This window comes from Triturus cristatus, chromosome 3_1 (assembly GCF_964204655.1).
Source record: "Triturus cristatus chromosome 3_1, aTriCri1.1, whole genome shotgun sequence".
In the NCBI taxonomy this organism is placed as follows: Eukaryota; Metazoa; Chordata; class Amphibia; order Caudata; family Salamandridae; genus Triturus; species Triturus cristatus.
In genome coordinates this window covers 250,075,607-250,091,908 of record NC_140583.1, presented here as the reverse complement: position 1 = coordinate 250,091,908, position 16,302 = coordinate 250,075,607, and the positions used below count along the sequence as shown (strand labels likewise).

The following is a 16,302-nucleotide window of genomic DNA, read 5'->3' as shown; positions in this document are numbered from 1 at the left end:
TTGGCAGCCATGGGGAAGCCAGATGGGTGGCAACCAAAACTCAACTGTGACACCCGCAAGACCGCCCGCTCCCAGACAGAACCTGAAGAGGAACAACCTGAGGCGCCGACCCCTTACACTGCGGAACTGAAGGAACTATTACTGGTGATGCAGTCAAGTTTTACTACTATTGAATCAAAAATGGACTCCAAGAACGCCAGGCTGGATGGCCTTACGCACAGAGTGCACAAGCACGATGATCGCCTCACTGAAGCGGAACAACGGATCTCAGACCTGGAGGACACATTCACCACCATCGTGAACAGCGCACAAGAGATGGAGAGGGCCCTGAAAGTGATAGCTGCCAAAAATGAGGTTTTGGAATCTCGCTCTAGAAGAAACAACTTACGAATCCTTGGAATACCGGAATCGACAGCCCCTGGAAGGATGGAAGAATATGTGGAGCGTCTCCTTATAACCTTATTCGGCAGAGAGGACTTTTCCCCGGTCCTGGTTGTTGAGCGAACGCACCGCTCATTGGCTAACCGACTAGCTCCCGGGATCTCTCCTCGACACATCATAGCCAAGGTACTAAACTATCGGGATAGGGACACTGCCCTCCGCCTCTCCAGAGAAAAAGGGAAACTTATTCACGAGGGGATGGAGATATCGATATATCCCGATTTCACCATGGCCGTCCCGGACCAAAGACGAAAATTCCTCCAAGTAAAGAAAAAACTACAGCAACTCAACATGCCCTACGCCATACTATTCCCAGCTCGCCTCAAAGTAACACATCAGGGAAAACAGCATTTCTTCACCAACCCGCAGCATGCCCAGGATTTCTTCAGAACCCTACCCAAACACTCGCAGGAGAGTCGTCCCCTGCCCATCGACCTGGAGACGAAGGCGGCACATCCAATATCGAATAATACTGAGATGATTGACTCTGGTGCACATCCCTATAAATAAACTCTATTTTCAGGAAACGCAGTAGAAACAGCAATAACCAGTGGCTCCCTGCCTATACCGTACAGACTGGACAGAGCGCGGAATCCCCCCAAAAAAAGAAAAACAGAAAAAATGCAGCCCATATTGTAGCCTGGAAGAGGACGCTAAACGGAAGAGACTGTGATGAGGGGTCTTTTCTCAACTAGCATCCAGCGATCTATTGTCGCTCCCTTTCAACCGCTCCCGTGGCTGGAGAGGAACTGAGGTCTGACCACTACGATTAACTCACATTAACCTCTTCATAAGCTGGAAACTGCCGTCTGCAACAAGCTCCATATCCCGCGGCGCTTCACCAGCAGGTACTTCTCTACTGCTGAATCGTAGCAGCCACAGTGACGAGATGAAACTATAAATCATCACCCAAGCACCCTCGCATTGCGAGGAGAGACTGGTTGGCCTCTAGACGCCACCCTACAGGTGACCCCTAAGACGTTACACACTCTCAATGGTTAAAATGTTTATCCCGCTAACCTCAGTTGGGTCAGCGGATGTTGGGTTTTATGGGGAGGGGGAGGGACGGGCCATGGCGAGTTTGGGTTGCTGATGTGGGTGGGTGGGGGGAGGGAATGGGAAATGTTTTTACACCACTTCATATGATATTGCCTTGCCTACACATGCCGACTCTCAACATTTGGAACATGCACTGAGCGTTTCTTGTCCGCAACACTATATATTCCAATAGAAACCCGATCCATCTCCCTGCAATATAACTTTTTAACATGGAATGTACGAGGACTGGGTGATCCTCGTAAACACCGCCATATCTTGTCCTACTTAGACCGCCACAACATCCATTGTGCCATGCTCCAGGAAACACACCTGGCTCCCACAGCATGTCCCACATTCACCAGTAGATGGGCTACCAGCAAATGTTTCTCGTCCTACTCTATGCATCGTGGAACCCTAATCTTGGTGAAACGCACACTCCCCTACACCCCCATTGCATCTTATGGAGATCCACAGGGAAGGTACAGCATCCTATGGGCTAGACTGTCCGCACAATCTATCACCCTTGTATCCTGCTATGGGCCCAACACAGTTGACCCGGAATTCTTCCGAATCCTTTGGGGCAAAATAATGAACATAGTCTCTACACACCTGGTATGGGGGGGGAGATTTTAATGTCCCGATAAATCCGACTCTGGATAGGTCGCATCCACAAAGCCACCATTACACTAATGCGCAGAACGCCCTTAAATACATCATAGAGGAACATGACCTAATAGACGCATGGCGAACTCTCCATCCACAAACCCGAGAAGGGACCTGCTACTCCACTGCCCGCTCCTCTTGGTCTCGCATCGACAATTGGCTAATAGACAAATGATTAGCAACCTGGATAACTCGTGCAACTCACCTATCCCGCACATACTTGGATCATTCTCCTGTAGTTCTCACTCACACCACCCCATGATGACCCACCATACACATCCTGGTGCCTCAACCCACAAACGTTCTTAGACCCCCTCTTCAAAGACGAACTTGAGCAAGAAATATCAGACTTCTTTTCCCGAAACGAGGACTCGGTCCCGCACTACTCTACGGTATGGGACGCCTTCAAGGTCACCATACGTGGTATCTGCATAGCCAAAAGCGGAGGGATACTTAAAGCTATCAGTACCACGCTGCGGAAGCTCGAACTTGATATCAAACAGGTGGAACTACATATTCAAACCTCGCCCACCCCTGAACTGAAGGTGCGCCTACGGGACCTAGTCACTGACTACCAGGAAACGGCTGACTGGTAATGCAAATATAGGGGGAAATACCATCAAGCACGTCGATATGGCGAGGGAGACCGACCGGGTAAAGCACTTGCCTCCACAATTCCCCCACCCCCCCCTGCTTCGCCAACACTATACTAGAAATAGAGGACGAAGATGGCCAAACATATAGGGACACCTAAGACATAGTAAACATTTGCAGAAACTTTTATAAACACCTATACAAAACGCATAGACAACAGCCGGTAGACTTTGCCCCATGCTTTGAGGACACTGCCATTACATGGCTAGGTGATGGACAGAGAGAATTTCTACTTTTACACCACGAAGACGAGGCGATAATATCTGCCATAATGCAATTGCAATCTGGCAAGTCCCTGGGGCCGAACGGTCTCCCAGCCGAGTTTTATAAAACGTTTCAACACTTGCTTATCCCTATTTTACGCCATGTTTTGGAAGAAGCTCGCGAATTGGGCATTTTGCCCCAATCGATGCGCAAAGCATTGATTATCTCCCTACCTAAACCGGGGAAGCCGAACACACAAGTGGACTCGTATAGACCCCTATCCCTTATTAACGTTGATGCCAAGGTTCTAGCTAAGCTAATAGCGAATCGCATCAGCCCTCTAATGCCCCGCCTGGTTCTACCCGCCCACAAAGGCAAATACTAATTTCCCTATACGCGGACGATATTACCCTCTATTTACGCAACCCGGATGAAAGCTTGAACCCCATTCTCAGACTCTTTATCCTTTTCGGACGACTCTCTGGAGTCAAAATTAATTGGGCCAAATCTCAAATCTTCCCCCTCACCGACTCCACTCCCAGATTCGAGCCGGAATATCTCCTAAAGTGGTGCGAGGATACGCTTATTTACCTTGGGATTGTCATCTCCCGTAACCGAGAGGAACTCATAAGGGCCCATTATGGGCGCGTATTGGATTCAATCACTGACAAAATTACGCGGTGGGTCGCGCTCCCTCTGTCCATGGCTCTTATAAAAATTATAATATTGCCCAAACTATTATATCTTTTCGTTAACATTCCCTACGCTCCCAGCCGGCAATTCCTTCTCGTCGATTAAAAGCCAACTCATAAAACTCACCTGGGGAGGAAAAATAGCCAGACTTCGATGGAACACCCTTACGTGCCCCTTCGACGAGGGCGGGTTCGAAATACCAGATTTGGAGTTATATTTTAGTTGCGCGCATGCCCAGTTTGCCTCATATTGGATGAACCCCACCTCCCTACATGCCTCACTTAGTGATTGAGGACAGATATATGGCCCGACCCCCTGCGCCGCCTATTTAAGCACCCTTGCAGTCTCGCGGCGCCATGCCTCCACTACAGTGCAATGCACCATCAGCGCATGGCAAGACCTAGCGCACTTCACATAATGAGCTTTGTTATACTCCCCTCCCCCCCCCTCCCTCTTCTGCCCCTATCTGGTAGACAGGATATCCGAGTCACACAAGAGGGCGGATGTCACAGACTCCTCCGAAAGCTTTCACTACAGACATGTGGACAACTCTACGCCGGGGGCAAATTCCGAACAACGAGGAATTCTTTGGGTCTGTAATCCCTTCCCCTTTAGAGCGCTTCTACTATGTCAGACTGCGCCAAGATGTGAAAACCCTAACGGCCTGCTTCCCACAGGAGCCCCCCCATCATGCCCCCGCTACACGCCCTCCTACAACAATACACTCCTGCACATGTGATATCACTATTATACCGTACAGTACAGAAAGAAAGGGGATATGAGCAGCCTCTCACCAGGGGAGGATGGGAGGAAGAATTGGGACATCCTTTAACCGACTATCAATGGTCCTTTTGTTGCAGACAGACGGGAGATATTTCCGCAAATAGCAAATTTTGAATCATTCATTATAAATATATCCATTGGCTCTACTACATGCTGGCGCGCCTGCACCACCCACCTATCCACGATAACGATAGATGCGACCGCTGCGGTAGGGAAGGAGACGGATTTCAACACGTCGCTTGGGACTGTCCGCCCGTTCGGCGCTTCTTGACGGAGGTGTTCGTGGCTCTTGACCACATGACAGGACTGTATGTCCCTGATGACCCCCTGAATGCACTCTTAGCATACACCAAACCTCTAAATGTAAAAATACGTAGATACACGTCCCTCACACTTCTCCTTGCAGGTGGGGAAGAGGGAGGGCGACAAAATTTAAGGATTGGCTTCAAGAACTGGTCTACTGCCAAGAACAATTTTGTATTTGTGCGGAACTCCTACCCCCTTCCTCCCGACCACGGGATATATGGACACCCTTACATACCTACTTACTAGAAAACACCAATACCACAGCCGTCATGACCTCCCCCCCGCCATTCCCCCATGGAGTGAGGGACATTATCACAGGGGACAACCCCACCCTCTACGAAACACGATATGCACAGGAGTAGATGGGTCACGATGCAATACCATTCCAGATTTGAAGGACAGAAATGCGTCAACACATACACGCATGTTCAAGGCACACATACTGCGAAAGTGGGAATATTTTGTTTTATTATTGATAGGTTGTTGGTTTAAAATCACAAGCCAGCAGATAAAGGTATAGTCCTATAAGTCTCCCTGCCCCTATAGAAGCGGATGGCCAGGTGTGGTTGTAAGCGGCTTGCTGTGTAACCCCTCTTAATTTCGAACAATTTTTTATTCATCACATCGCTGTGCCGGCCCTCATGGGGATGTAGGCACCAAGATATGGCCGTGATTTTCTATTTTTCTTAATAAAGGTTTTCAAAACTCAAAAAAAAAAAATGTTTGAGTCTCGCTATTAGCCCATTTTCACTGGGTACTACTGTGGGGATCTCCACTCCATTTGTTTGCTTCCTTCATTCTAAAAATGTGCCTTGGTTAGTTTTGGACCTCACTCTACTCACACCCCATTATTGTCTCTCAACCATTACTCATCATAGACCATCCAGATTCAAAGGTGTGTCATGTGGTGTGCTCGAGCTCTTGTTCACCTTTGTGTTTTTGGACACCGCACAAACGTCATTATGGAAGAGACATTCAGATCTGAGATCATGCAGTGCTCATTGACTTTTAACAGCCTTGCTAGGCATGACTGCTACTCTTACGATGGCGGTTGATGCAGTTGTTGTTTTTTTAACCACCCTTGTATGTGTTGCGTGTCGACAGGCCAGGCCTTTCTCCATGTGGTTTAGCATGCATGAGTGAGCCCCAAACGTGAAGGACACAGAGAAGGACATCCGCGCCTGTATGCACAGTTCCAGATTAGACGCAAGATCAACAAGCTTCCTCTTTATAATGTGTTGTAATACACTGTGATCTTTCAGTCTTTTGTAGTCTTTTTCACATCTGAAAGCCTATTCTGGCGGACGGTTGCATATTATTCCTTCCAGTAAGACATCCACAGCTGCACAGGAATCTTAATGTCCTCTGCCTCCTCCATTTGAGACCTTTTAAATATCTCATTTCATTTTCATATTGATCAGGATGTCACGTGAAAAAGATTCCCTGAGAAATGCCTACCCCAAATACCACAGTTTTTCCATATTTCCAACAGGCGTTTTCATGAGACTGATCAAACTGATGCTTCTTTATGCTTTAGCTTAGATTCTACATTGAGTTTATCATTGAGTATAGCTTTGGTCCTTTGCTGTTTATTGCCTTCAGTAGGATTGCTCCATGCAGATTTTCTAGTTTCTATTGCTTACTGGATAGGATGTTACATTTTTCACTGTTTTTAGGTACAAGTCGTATCTTTCCCAGAGGATGATGGTGTTCACTCCTTTGAAATAAAGCCAGTATTTGAACATTTGCGGCATCCCAAAGGATGTTCCGACCAAGAAGAATTGGAGGTCCTCTCTATAATGAAATCTGAAAGCGTATCTTTGTCAGTTTTAGAACAAAAACTCACTGAGGGGAGGGGGACGTTGGTTTGAAGAGAATGTTCTTGTCTGTAACTGTAGTCTATCTCTGGTTAACAATGTCAACAATGGCTGCTCTTTGGGCGAGGTATAATGAGTCCCTATGTGTAAGAAGTGACGAGTGACAGATGTAAGGTAAGTCTACTGCAGGGATGTGAGTTGCAGTTCAGTAGGCTCAGAGCTGTCAAAACATTGTTGTGCCCCTGCTTGTTAGCGGTTGTGTCCTCACTAGTTCATAATTTAAAAGATATGCAGTAGGGAATGAGCTACCAGTAAGTGATCTATTTATACTGCACATCTTTGACATAGGCTGCAAGTGGTGTTGCAGCCTTATTGCAAAGTTGAGCCCTATTTTTCAGTTGCATCAAAATGAAGCCCTAGTCATTTGCCAATAACATTCCTTGTCTTTGTCTCAATAGGTCCATTCCATGTACCGCCGCACAGGCGCCAGTTTCCAGCAAGCTCAAGCTGAATTCTCACAAGGCGTTTTCTCCAACAGAACCGTCCAAAATGCAGCATCTGGAGCCGCGTCTGCCGCAGCAAGGAATGCCTTCCAGCCTAACTGATTGCCTCTCTTCTTGTCATATTCTCCAATCGGTGTCCCCCCACCCCCTGGGTTTTAAAGAAGATGCACTTTCTGTGGCTACGAAGTGAACAAGGACTTGGCCTTTTCGGTTTCATCTCGATATACCTGCATCATTGCGGACATTACCTTGCCTACCAGCAAAATGGAAGCTATTCCAAAAGAACTTGATTTACACAGAAACACATATCTATATATATACACAAGGAGAGAGGGTAAATGTATCCTTGCTGGCACATGTATCCTCCCCCCTAGCTGGAGAAGCAGGAGTCTGAATCACAAACTGCTTTCCATATCTGTTTTGGGATTTCCATGATTTTATATTTTTCCGTATATTGACACATTAATATTTAGTTTTCTCTCTCGTGGTTAATTTTTTCTTGGATTGAATTCATTCTCATGTACCCACTGAAAAAAATGAACAGTTCGACTTATGATTGCTTTGTTTGGTACTATGCTGCTGTGCATGCGCAGTTCCTCATTCCTTTGGGGGAAACTGATTACCCATTGTCTTGGGTCGATAGCTTTCTGGGCAGTTTCATCTGTAAAGTTATCTAGGCACATGCTTTCATCAATGGGATGTTGCCCTAAATGTGCTAGCCGACAAACCTTCGTAATGGATTATCAGCTCTGTGCTCTCACTGGGAGGACCATTCAAAGTACCGTTTGCATCGCTCAAACTTTTCAAAGTGCACTGTGGTTCACTGCCCATTTTGTTTATTCCTCCAAACAACTGTGTTTTGATTGCACAAGTACATAAGGTGATGTGGGGAGGGAGTCTCCACGCGCAGTGCAATCTGCGGGCTGCTCCCTGGCAGGGCCGACAAGACTGTGGCCACTCTAGGCAGGGCAGGCATTCCTGCCTTTGCCTAGCCCTAGTAATGGTGCGGTTGAACTATTTGTAAGTCACCTTCCGTTGGGACCGCCTAAGGTTCCTTACCAGGAGTGATGGGGCTGTGTTGTCTTTGGTCCGGAATGATGGAGCCGCATGTTAGTATCCAAACTGATGCGGAATGGATGAAGCTCTGAGTGCTCACTGTAGCTGGTAGAGCTGGCTGTGATACCCCTGCCCAAACCTGCTGGGGAAGATTGTGGCAATCCTCTCAGTAACTTGTGGGATGTGTGTGGTCAGTCTCATCAGTAGTAGGGAGGCTTGCTGCAATCACCCAAGCCAGAACTGGTAAGGCCTATGTAGTCGCATTCACAAGAACTACAGTAACTGTGTATAGTTGCCCTGGCAAAGACAGAAACGTTTACCATTAATTGTATAGTACTAATGCAGCAAGTGGTCATGATATTTCTGCTGCTAACATGTGGAGTAGATGGAATTTCTGGTGTTCATAAAGGTCAGCGGAGGTAGATCAGGAACAGGGTGGAGGCGATGCTTGTTTGCAGATGTTTCTTAAAAACCGCCTTAGTGTCATTCTTTTATTGATGTCAAATCCTAAAGATCGCATGGGCTGTCATTTATGTAGAACAAGAACATCTCTTCCAACTGCTTCAGCTTATATCAGCTTGTTTGCAGTATTAAAGTTGCATCTGTTTAGAAACAGACATAATTTTTTTAAACGACAAGTTTTATTTAGTGCAGTAGAAACAATCCTGATTTCTTTTGTTTGCTGTCCCTTTGGTATCTCCCCAGCTTTGGGATGGGAAACTCTCCCGCAGTTTTCTTTCTTCAACTATGTTGTTGTTCTTCAGCCTGGTAAGGGTTTGCTTCAGGTTTTCTTGTCCCTACTGTGATGCCATTGAAGAAGACTGCTTTGGAAACAGTGTGGCTCAGAAATCTCTGTGTGCCAAGTTTCAACCCCATTTGTGGTCTAGTCCGTATGTTCAAAATATGTTTGTCTACATGACCTTGACCTTCTGTTTCCTGTGAGGCCACAGTGAAAGGACGTTTGGATAGGTATATGAGCTCATGGGCCTTGCACAGTTCTTGGCACTTGACATTTCTGTGCAATCTAGATTCATCGGCAGTACAGTTCCATAGCACATCTAATACAGCATCCCTCTACTCTGAGTAAAAAAAATTCAGAGGAGATAGATCAGGATGGAGAAGGCACCTTCTTTAAAATCATTGGCATGGCTTTTTTGACTGGAGAGTCTGCCGGATACAGCTCTGTGAACTGTGGGGGGAGGCTGTTGTATCTGAACCCTTGAAAGGGATGCCTGCATTGACAAACGGGGCTATACTGGAACAGTAATAGTTTTCGGTGAGAAAGTGCAGTTAAGCTTCTGCCTTTGTACATTACAAGTGGGAGGGAGAATAATGCTAAAACAGTTACAACCTAACTTGTTCCTGGTTCCGCAAGTAGTCTCAAGGTTGCCTTGTAAAGCTCTGTGGTAAAATGTGAACCCCTCCCAGGTTTCTAAGCACTTCTCTTTAATATAAGGGAGCTCAGCTGAGCGGTCTCTAAAATCGTGCCTGCGGGAGTCTTGTGGATAAAATGGCTACAGCAGACCAAATTTCCTGATAGTCCTGAAGTCTTTAAAAAAAAAAAAAGTTATAGTGCAGTATTTGGAAGACTGACTATCCTTGAATTATATAGCTTGCAGCCTCAAACAAATTGTTTCTGCAAGAATTTTGGATTGGTGATGCTGAGCAGGTGGGCTCCCCAAAGTACAAAACAATGAGGCAGCTATCTTTAAAATGAATGTGCCACTTGGATACAGCGACCCTGGGGCCAGCATTGCCTGTTTAGCCCTGCCTGTGCTGCACAGTTCCTCTGGAAAAAATTGTAATTTGTATCATTTCATTGCTTCACTATCGGTCTTGTTGTGTGCAACAGCGTATGTAGATGATGTTTATATCTACTTCCCTTTGTTCGATTCTTCCAATTTACAAGAATTCAGCAGATAATTGAAAGTTTGAGTCATCCAGAAAACATGCATCCATAGATCCATTTCATGCTCCATATGTGGCTCATGGTTGCTGTCCCATTTCATTCCGGCCTTCCTCAGTACTCCAAATTGGACTCCTGCTTAAACATTTCACCCACACTGCACTTAAGCAAATTGTTTGCTATTTAACATTGCGGGGCATGGGAACCTGGATGTGTGTTAGTTTGTTTTGCTGCACTCATGTCCAATGTAGGATGAGCACAGGAAAATCCTTGCCAGATTTTTAGCATAAGCACAGATTATGTAAATACATTCTGTTTAAATTCCCTGTCTCTAAATGTAATACTGAAAATCTGGCTTGTATCTTACGGACCTGAACAACCTTATTTTGGGAGCTTCAAGAGTAAAACTTTCAAGTTGTTCCATGTCGTGCAAAACCTTCAGCCAGAACTGGCGTTTACACTGCATTATATTGCAGTGTGCAATTTACATTTTAGTGTCCGCTCAAAAACCCTACCTGCAAAGTGGTTTTGGCTAAAACCCCTGGCTGGCCTGTAGCAACGAGGCAGGTACCTACCGATACAAGGACTAATCAAAGACTGTGGAAAATATGGTGTAACTCTTCACATGTTTCAGTTGGTTTGAAGAAGGGCAGGATGGCGGTAGGCTTTGCGATAGTTTACCTTCTTCAGGCATTTGAGCTATGGGATGCTTTGTGTAGTGAGCACATCGGTGGAGGCTCATTTCAGAAACACAAGGCGTGTGGGCGCCATTTACATTCCTTTCAGAAAGCCATTAAAATTTACTTAGCACAAGTTTTTCATTTTATTTGAATTTTGCCAGATTACTTAGTCTATTAATCCTTCATTGTTTTGTCCTCCACCAGATGTACCAGTGTCTGGAAAGCATTTCCATTGCAAAATTCCTGTCACGTTTTTCTGCGACCTGGATGCTTCGGTATTAATGCTTCCCTTGTTTGCTAATTAAAATAAGTTGTTTGTGGATGTTTCTTCTTCATTCTTCTATTGATGTCAAATCCTAAAAGATTGCATGGACTGTCATTTATGTAGAACAAGAACATGGGCCCAAAACAAGAATTGTTCAAGTAGAAGGGGGGGAGTTGACGAAAATCCTGGATTTCTATCTCTTTCTTCAACCTTGAATCATGCCTCTTTGCTCTTGGTTTGCTTTCCCATTGCATCTTCCTACATTTTGACATAGATTTCCTTGCCCTCGCTGTCCTGTCTCTCTCACCCTCGCCATCTGCACCTAGTTGAAATAACCTCTTCCTGTTACTTTCATACTCCAACTCATTTTGTTCCCAATGGGAGAGAGAGAGATTTTAACATGAATCCCACCTTTGCAATTAGGTTCAATGGAATGAATATATGAAGGCAGAGTATGCCTTCATAAAATTCCTTTTGGGTGCCTTACGACTTATGATGTATTTATTCAGTGACTGTGTCAACGTTCTTTCTCTTTGAAGCTTAGATCGCCGAGGTGACTATGTTCGTGACCTACTACTTTGTCTACAGTAGTGGTTTATACGATAGAGCTTTTGGGAGCATAAATTGTCTACCCTAAATAAACTACTTCATCATTATCCTTTCACAATTAGTCATTACACATCTTTTGTTTGATCTGTGACCTTTAGTGCGGGTACAATACAAGGATCATTGCATTTTTTCATGTTTCTTGCCTTCGCATATTTGCCTTTAGTATTGAGTTGGTGATTTTTTTCATAGGCGTTCTAGGCGATTTTATTCTTGAAGCTGATGTTTCTACCATGTGTCCGGCATCAGGCAACAGTCATGGGACCAACTTTTTGTGTGGCCCAATTTTGGAAAGCTGTACTTTAAATTATTGTTCCAGTGACAGCGCATGGTATCTGATTTGTCCACAACACATCTCTTCCTTCTTCCCTCTTATGATGCAATAATGTAGATTCGATCAAATAAAGAGAAAAAGTACTCACTTGATAATGTGAAGTGATTCGCTGCAGGGAGCGCATGTGACCTGAGACAACCTTGATGCCCTACCACTGCTTCCCAATGCCCTCTTTAAACTCAAGGCCATGATTATGGTGTTGACTACTCAAATTGTAATGAATAATAAACTCTGTGACCACTTGATTGACCCCCCCCCCCCCCCCCCCCTCTCCCCCCCCCCCGCCGAACGTTACACCGTTTTACTCGGTTTACTGAATAATAATGCATTGAGGCTGTTTTCCTCGAATAGCACCCAGTTGAAGCATTGCTAAGAGATAATGGGCCTTAGAGTGAGATTAGCATAGCCAACAACCAGCACTATCAAATCCATCAATATTAGTGTAAGTGAGTTGCACTGCATGTTTGGTTGGAACCACAAGCTGTTCATGCTCAATGTAAACGTTGGAGTACCTTTGCTATCGGCACAAGAAGGAGTTAAATTGGCTTTCAACCAGTATTATTGGAGCTGGGCAACGCCATGAAATTACTGACCCCTGTAAGTGATTTTGACTAAGCAACTGTCCCAACTTTCCTTGCATCTGGGTAAGAGTGAGAGGACCTCTACAGCTCCAGGTGGATACGTGCGGCAACAGTGAGGCCATGAATATACTCACATAATAATCTTTAAATAGGCTATGGGCTCAACAACAACGATTGACCCCTCATGATACCTAATACTGTGTTTTTTTGGCAAAAGCATTGTGGTTTTTAGATCAGCCAATAAGGGTGCCCAAATTTTGCTAGGATGTAATAACCTAATGCGCTATGTGCAGTATCTATTTTTTATGGGAGTTGGCCATTGGCATTTTGTACGTGGTTCTGAAGTATACAGTTAGCATGGGGGCAATATTGTTTACCTAGGTGCCAGCAGGCACTTGCAGAGCACAGCAAGTTGGTCCTCGACAAGGTTCTCTTTTCTTGACCAAGGAAGGTATTCAGTCATTACCAGTGAAGTCACTCTTATTCCTGGCTTCCTCCGGCATCGCTCAGTTCTCTGGGGCTTGACCATAGTTTGGAGTGCTACAATTAACAATATTTTCTGGGCATCTCCACATCCACCATTCTGGAAATGACACCAGACAGGGCTATAAAAGAAACAGATTTAAAAGTGTTGCTTTACGATGTAATTTTCATATCTTTACATGTAAAAAATGTATATGTTCTCGAAACTTTTGTGCTTCTATAATAAAGACAATCTGTAGAAAATGAATTGGTGTATTTGTTGCAGCGTTTTTTGTTTGAGTTTGGGCCCTCTTTAAGTTAGCCATCTGGAGGTAAATGTAGTCAGATATGCACCACACAGCTATGCTGAAGCACCTAAATACGGACTCGTATTATCCCCAGCTGTACATGCACTGCTGACTGCCCTTTACTTGCTCTGCCAATCCACCTTCAACATAGAAGCAACTGTCTGGAATGGATACACTAGTGAGTAAATGCAGTGTTCACAGGATTAAACACCAGCGATCTGGTGATGCCTATTCTGTGCCTGCTAGCATCACATTAGTGCACTCAAGTATTGTATCTTATATAGATTCACATGCTATGTTTTAATATTTTACTAGAAGATTCAAGATGTGAATGTTCCGGGAAATATAATAATAGAACATTTTGTGCCTTTTAACAAAAGACCAGCAAAGGGCTTTATCCTACAGCCAGTTGGGCTCACTTTTACCAGTGCCTTCCTGTTCTGCAGCAATACTTCTCTTTGCCCTCCCTGTGCCAGATTCTTTCCACACTTGCTAGCGTATGGTATTAAAAGCTTGCATGACTGCAGGGTGCTTAAAACCAAAGTGCTTTTTTCACCATGTGAAATATCTCTCTGCTAATGCAGGTCAAAAAGTTAAGTCTGATGCCCGATGTGGCAAGAGGAACATCTTTGAGGATGACCCCATTAGGATTGTCTGCTGCTTGTATCTACACTAGGAAATCTATGAATGTGATATCTGGTAGTCTTTTTGCATTCGGACAAAGACACTGCAATTGGGTTGATGTCCATTAAACTAGAGGATGAGTCTAAGAATTCCCGGAAAATTCCCCAAGCAACTTCCAAGACAGTCCACTTGTGTAAGACTCCAGCTCCCCAAACCACAACATGGGCGGGATGCTGAGTTTTTTTTTTAGTTTTTTTTTTTAGTGGAGCCGTCGTTCTAACCTTAGGCTACCACCGGTATTGCCTCTTCTTAGAGTACTGCTCTGGCTGCAGAGATCATTCTTGTGTTCAACTCACACCGTTGCCACAGTGTCCCCCTTGATGCCATCATCAACACCTTGAGGGGCCTACCTGCCATGCTCCCCATTGTTGAAATCATCTATGCCAGCTATGAGGTATGCTCCTACGATGGTGATGCGTGTGCCTCCTTTGGCCTCTGCTATGCATTGAGTTACACACTGACATCGGCCTCAGTGGTGTTCTGCGTAGATGTGGGTAACTGAAAAGGTTGTGCCAGAAATTTGGATTATGTGGAGAGTCATAAAGGAGGGGAGGAGGCTGAGAAGACACAGGGACCCCTTCTCTTGGAAATGGAACCGGCCAACTTGAAGGAGAAGGATCATTCTAGAGACCGCCATCACAAGGGAAAGACCTCATTTTCTAGAGGAGGTGAGGCTGTTTGAGGGGTAGTTCAGGCCATTGAAACAGCTCCAAAAGGAGTACAAGAAGAGTTCCCTGGAAGCTCAGGAGTTCAAATAGGATGTGAATCACCCCTTACTGGTAACTGGCCCATCTGAGGATTATCCAGACAGTCCAACTCTGGAGGGCTAGAAGTTAAGAAGTATGAGGTGATGATGCAGAGGAGTCAGACCAGCATGAAGGCCTGCCCTTGTATTCTGAGACGAAAGCATCGGATGAATGCATCTCGCCCAAAAACATTCCAAATCATTCATATCAAACCTCTTTAACCTCTGAGGATACTGGCTTCTTCATAGCCCTTATGGATGAAGTATCTTCTGTATTTGGCCTACTCATGTACTGGAAATCCGAGGAATGTTCGCTGTTGAAGATATTAATGTCTCCGCCTTCTAGACATCTCAAAGAAAGGCAAGCTCCTCGTAAAGAACTTGCAGTCCCATACTACCATCCCTTTGCAGCAGGATGAATGGGCCCAAGACGCTGCTCCTGCTTTTCGAGGTCTGTCATGGCTGCAGCTGCCTCGAAATGTTAGGTGAAATTTGCGTCTGTTGTGTCAATGCCTAATGAGAAAGAGAATAGGAAGAAGGAAGCCATGAGGAGGAAGATCCCTAGTACAGAATTTCTCGCCCTTAAAGAGGTGCCCCAGGTATGAATAGGAACAGTGGGAGAAAACAACTACGCTTCTCCCGTTTCTACTGAACAAGCAGCATTTTATAGCGAGAAACTATTCTGCAAAAAAATGACCAGTCTCTGCAATCAAGTCTGACAAAGGCAGTAGGATTCCTGTAGGTACTTTATGCTGCCAAAGAGGTTTTCTTCTCCATAGTTCTAGAAACAGGTCTTCTGAGCTCTGCTTTTTGGCTATGCTCAGCTAACCACCAGCGAGTGCAAAACACCTTCAAGTTGCTGCAGGCATGCAAGGGAGATAGTTTGCATATCTGTAGATGTGCCTAAAACAGAGTGTGGCGTATAAGGACACAAGGGATACCCTACTCACATGAGACCAGGGTAATTATAGTTTAGCAGGGAACAATGGTTCCTGTGGGCAATCAACAAGTAATAAACAGCACAATTGCAATAATCTAAGGCAATGAGATGTCAGAAAGAGAAAAAACATATATCACAAATTTTTCATGAAGTTTATATAAATGCGTATTCACATTATTTTAAATCCAGTGCATGGTGTCCCAAGTGAAAGTGGAATCTATATTTCAAGGTTGTGACTGTTTGTAACATAAAAGAGGGTTTCAAGAAAATATACAAAGACAACCATCATGTTAATATACAATAAGTACTCGCAGCCTCCTAGTGTAATAGGGGCTGGGGAAATGGTTTGCTTCAGGTTGTCGACGACGTTTCGACCCAACTGTCAATATGGGGTCTCTTCAGGACCTAACAATGGAGGGACACCTGAAAGAATAATAACCCATGCATCAGTACAGAGGTTATGGAGAAAGCGAGAAAACTGCGTCTAAAAATGCTCTTTTATGGTCGGTATTCATACCTGAGAATGACTGTCAGATTGTGTGGTGTGCACCTTATGGTAGTGAAAAATAAAGGGAGGGTACTCGCATAGGGTCCAGCCGGGCACTGTATGGGCACGAAAAAGGGGCATAATTA

General features: G+C 45.0%; 1 protein-coding gene across 1 annotated transcript in view; it reads left to right on the top strand.

Moving 5' to 3' along the window:
- SCAMP2 (secretory carrier membrane protein 2) overlaps positions 1 to 13,260 on the top strand; it is a 301,352-nt gene extending 288,092 nt beyond the window's left edge. The window contains exon 9 of the mRNA XM_085643811.1: positions 7,058 to 13,260. Within this exon, the coding sequence (XP_085499937.1) occupies positions 7,058 to 7,204 (147 nt within the window). The 3' untranslated portion in view covers positions 7,205 to 13,260. The remainder of the gene's footprint in view (positions 1 to 7,057) is intronic.
- The last annotated feature ends 3,042 nt before the right edge of the window (positions 13,261 to 16,302 follow it).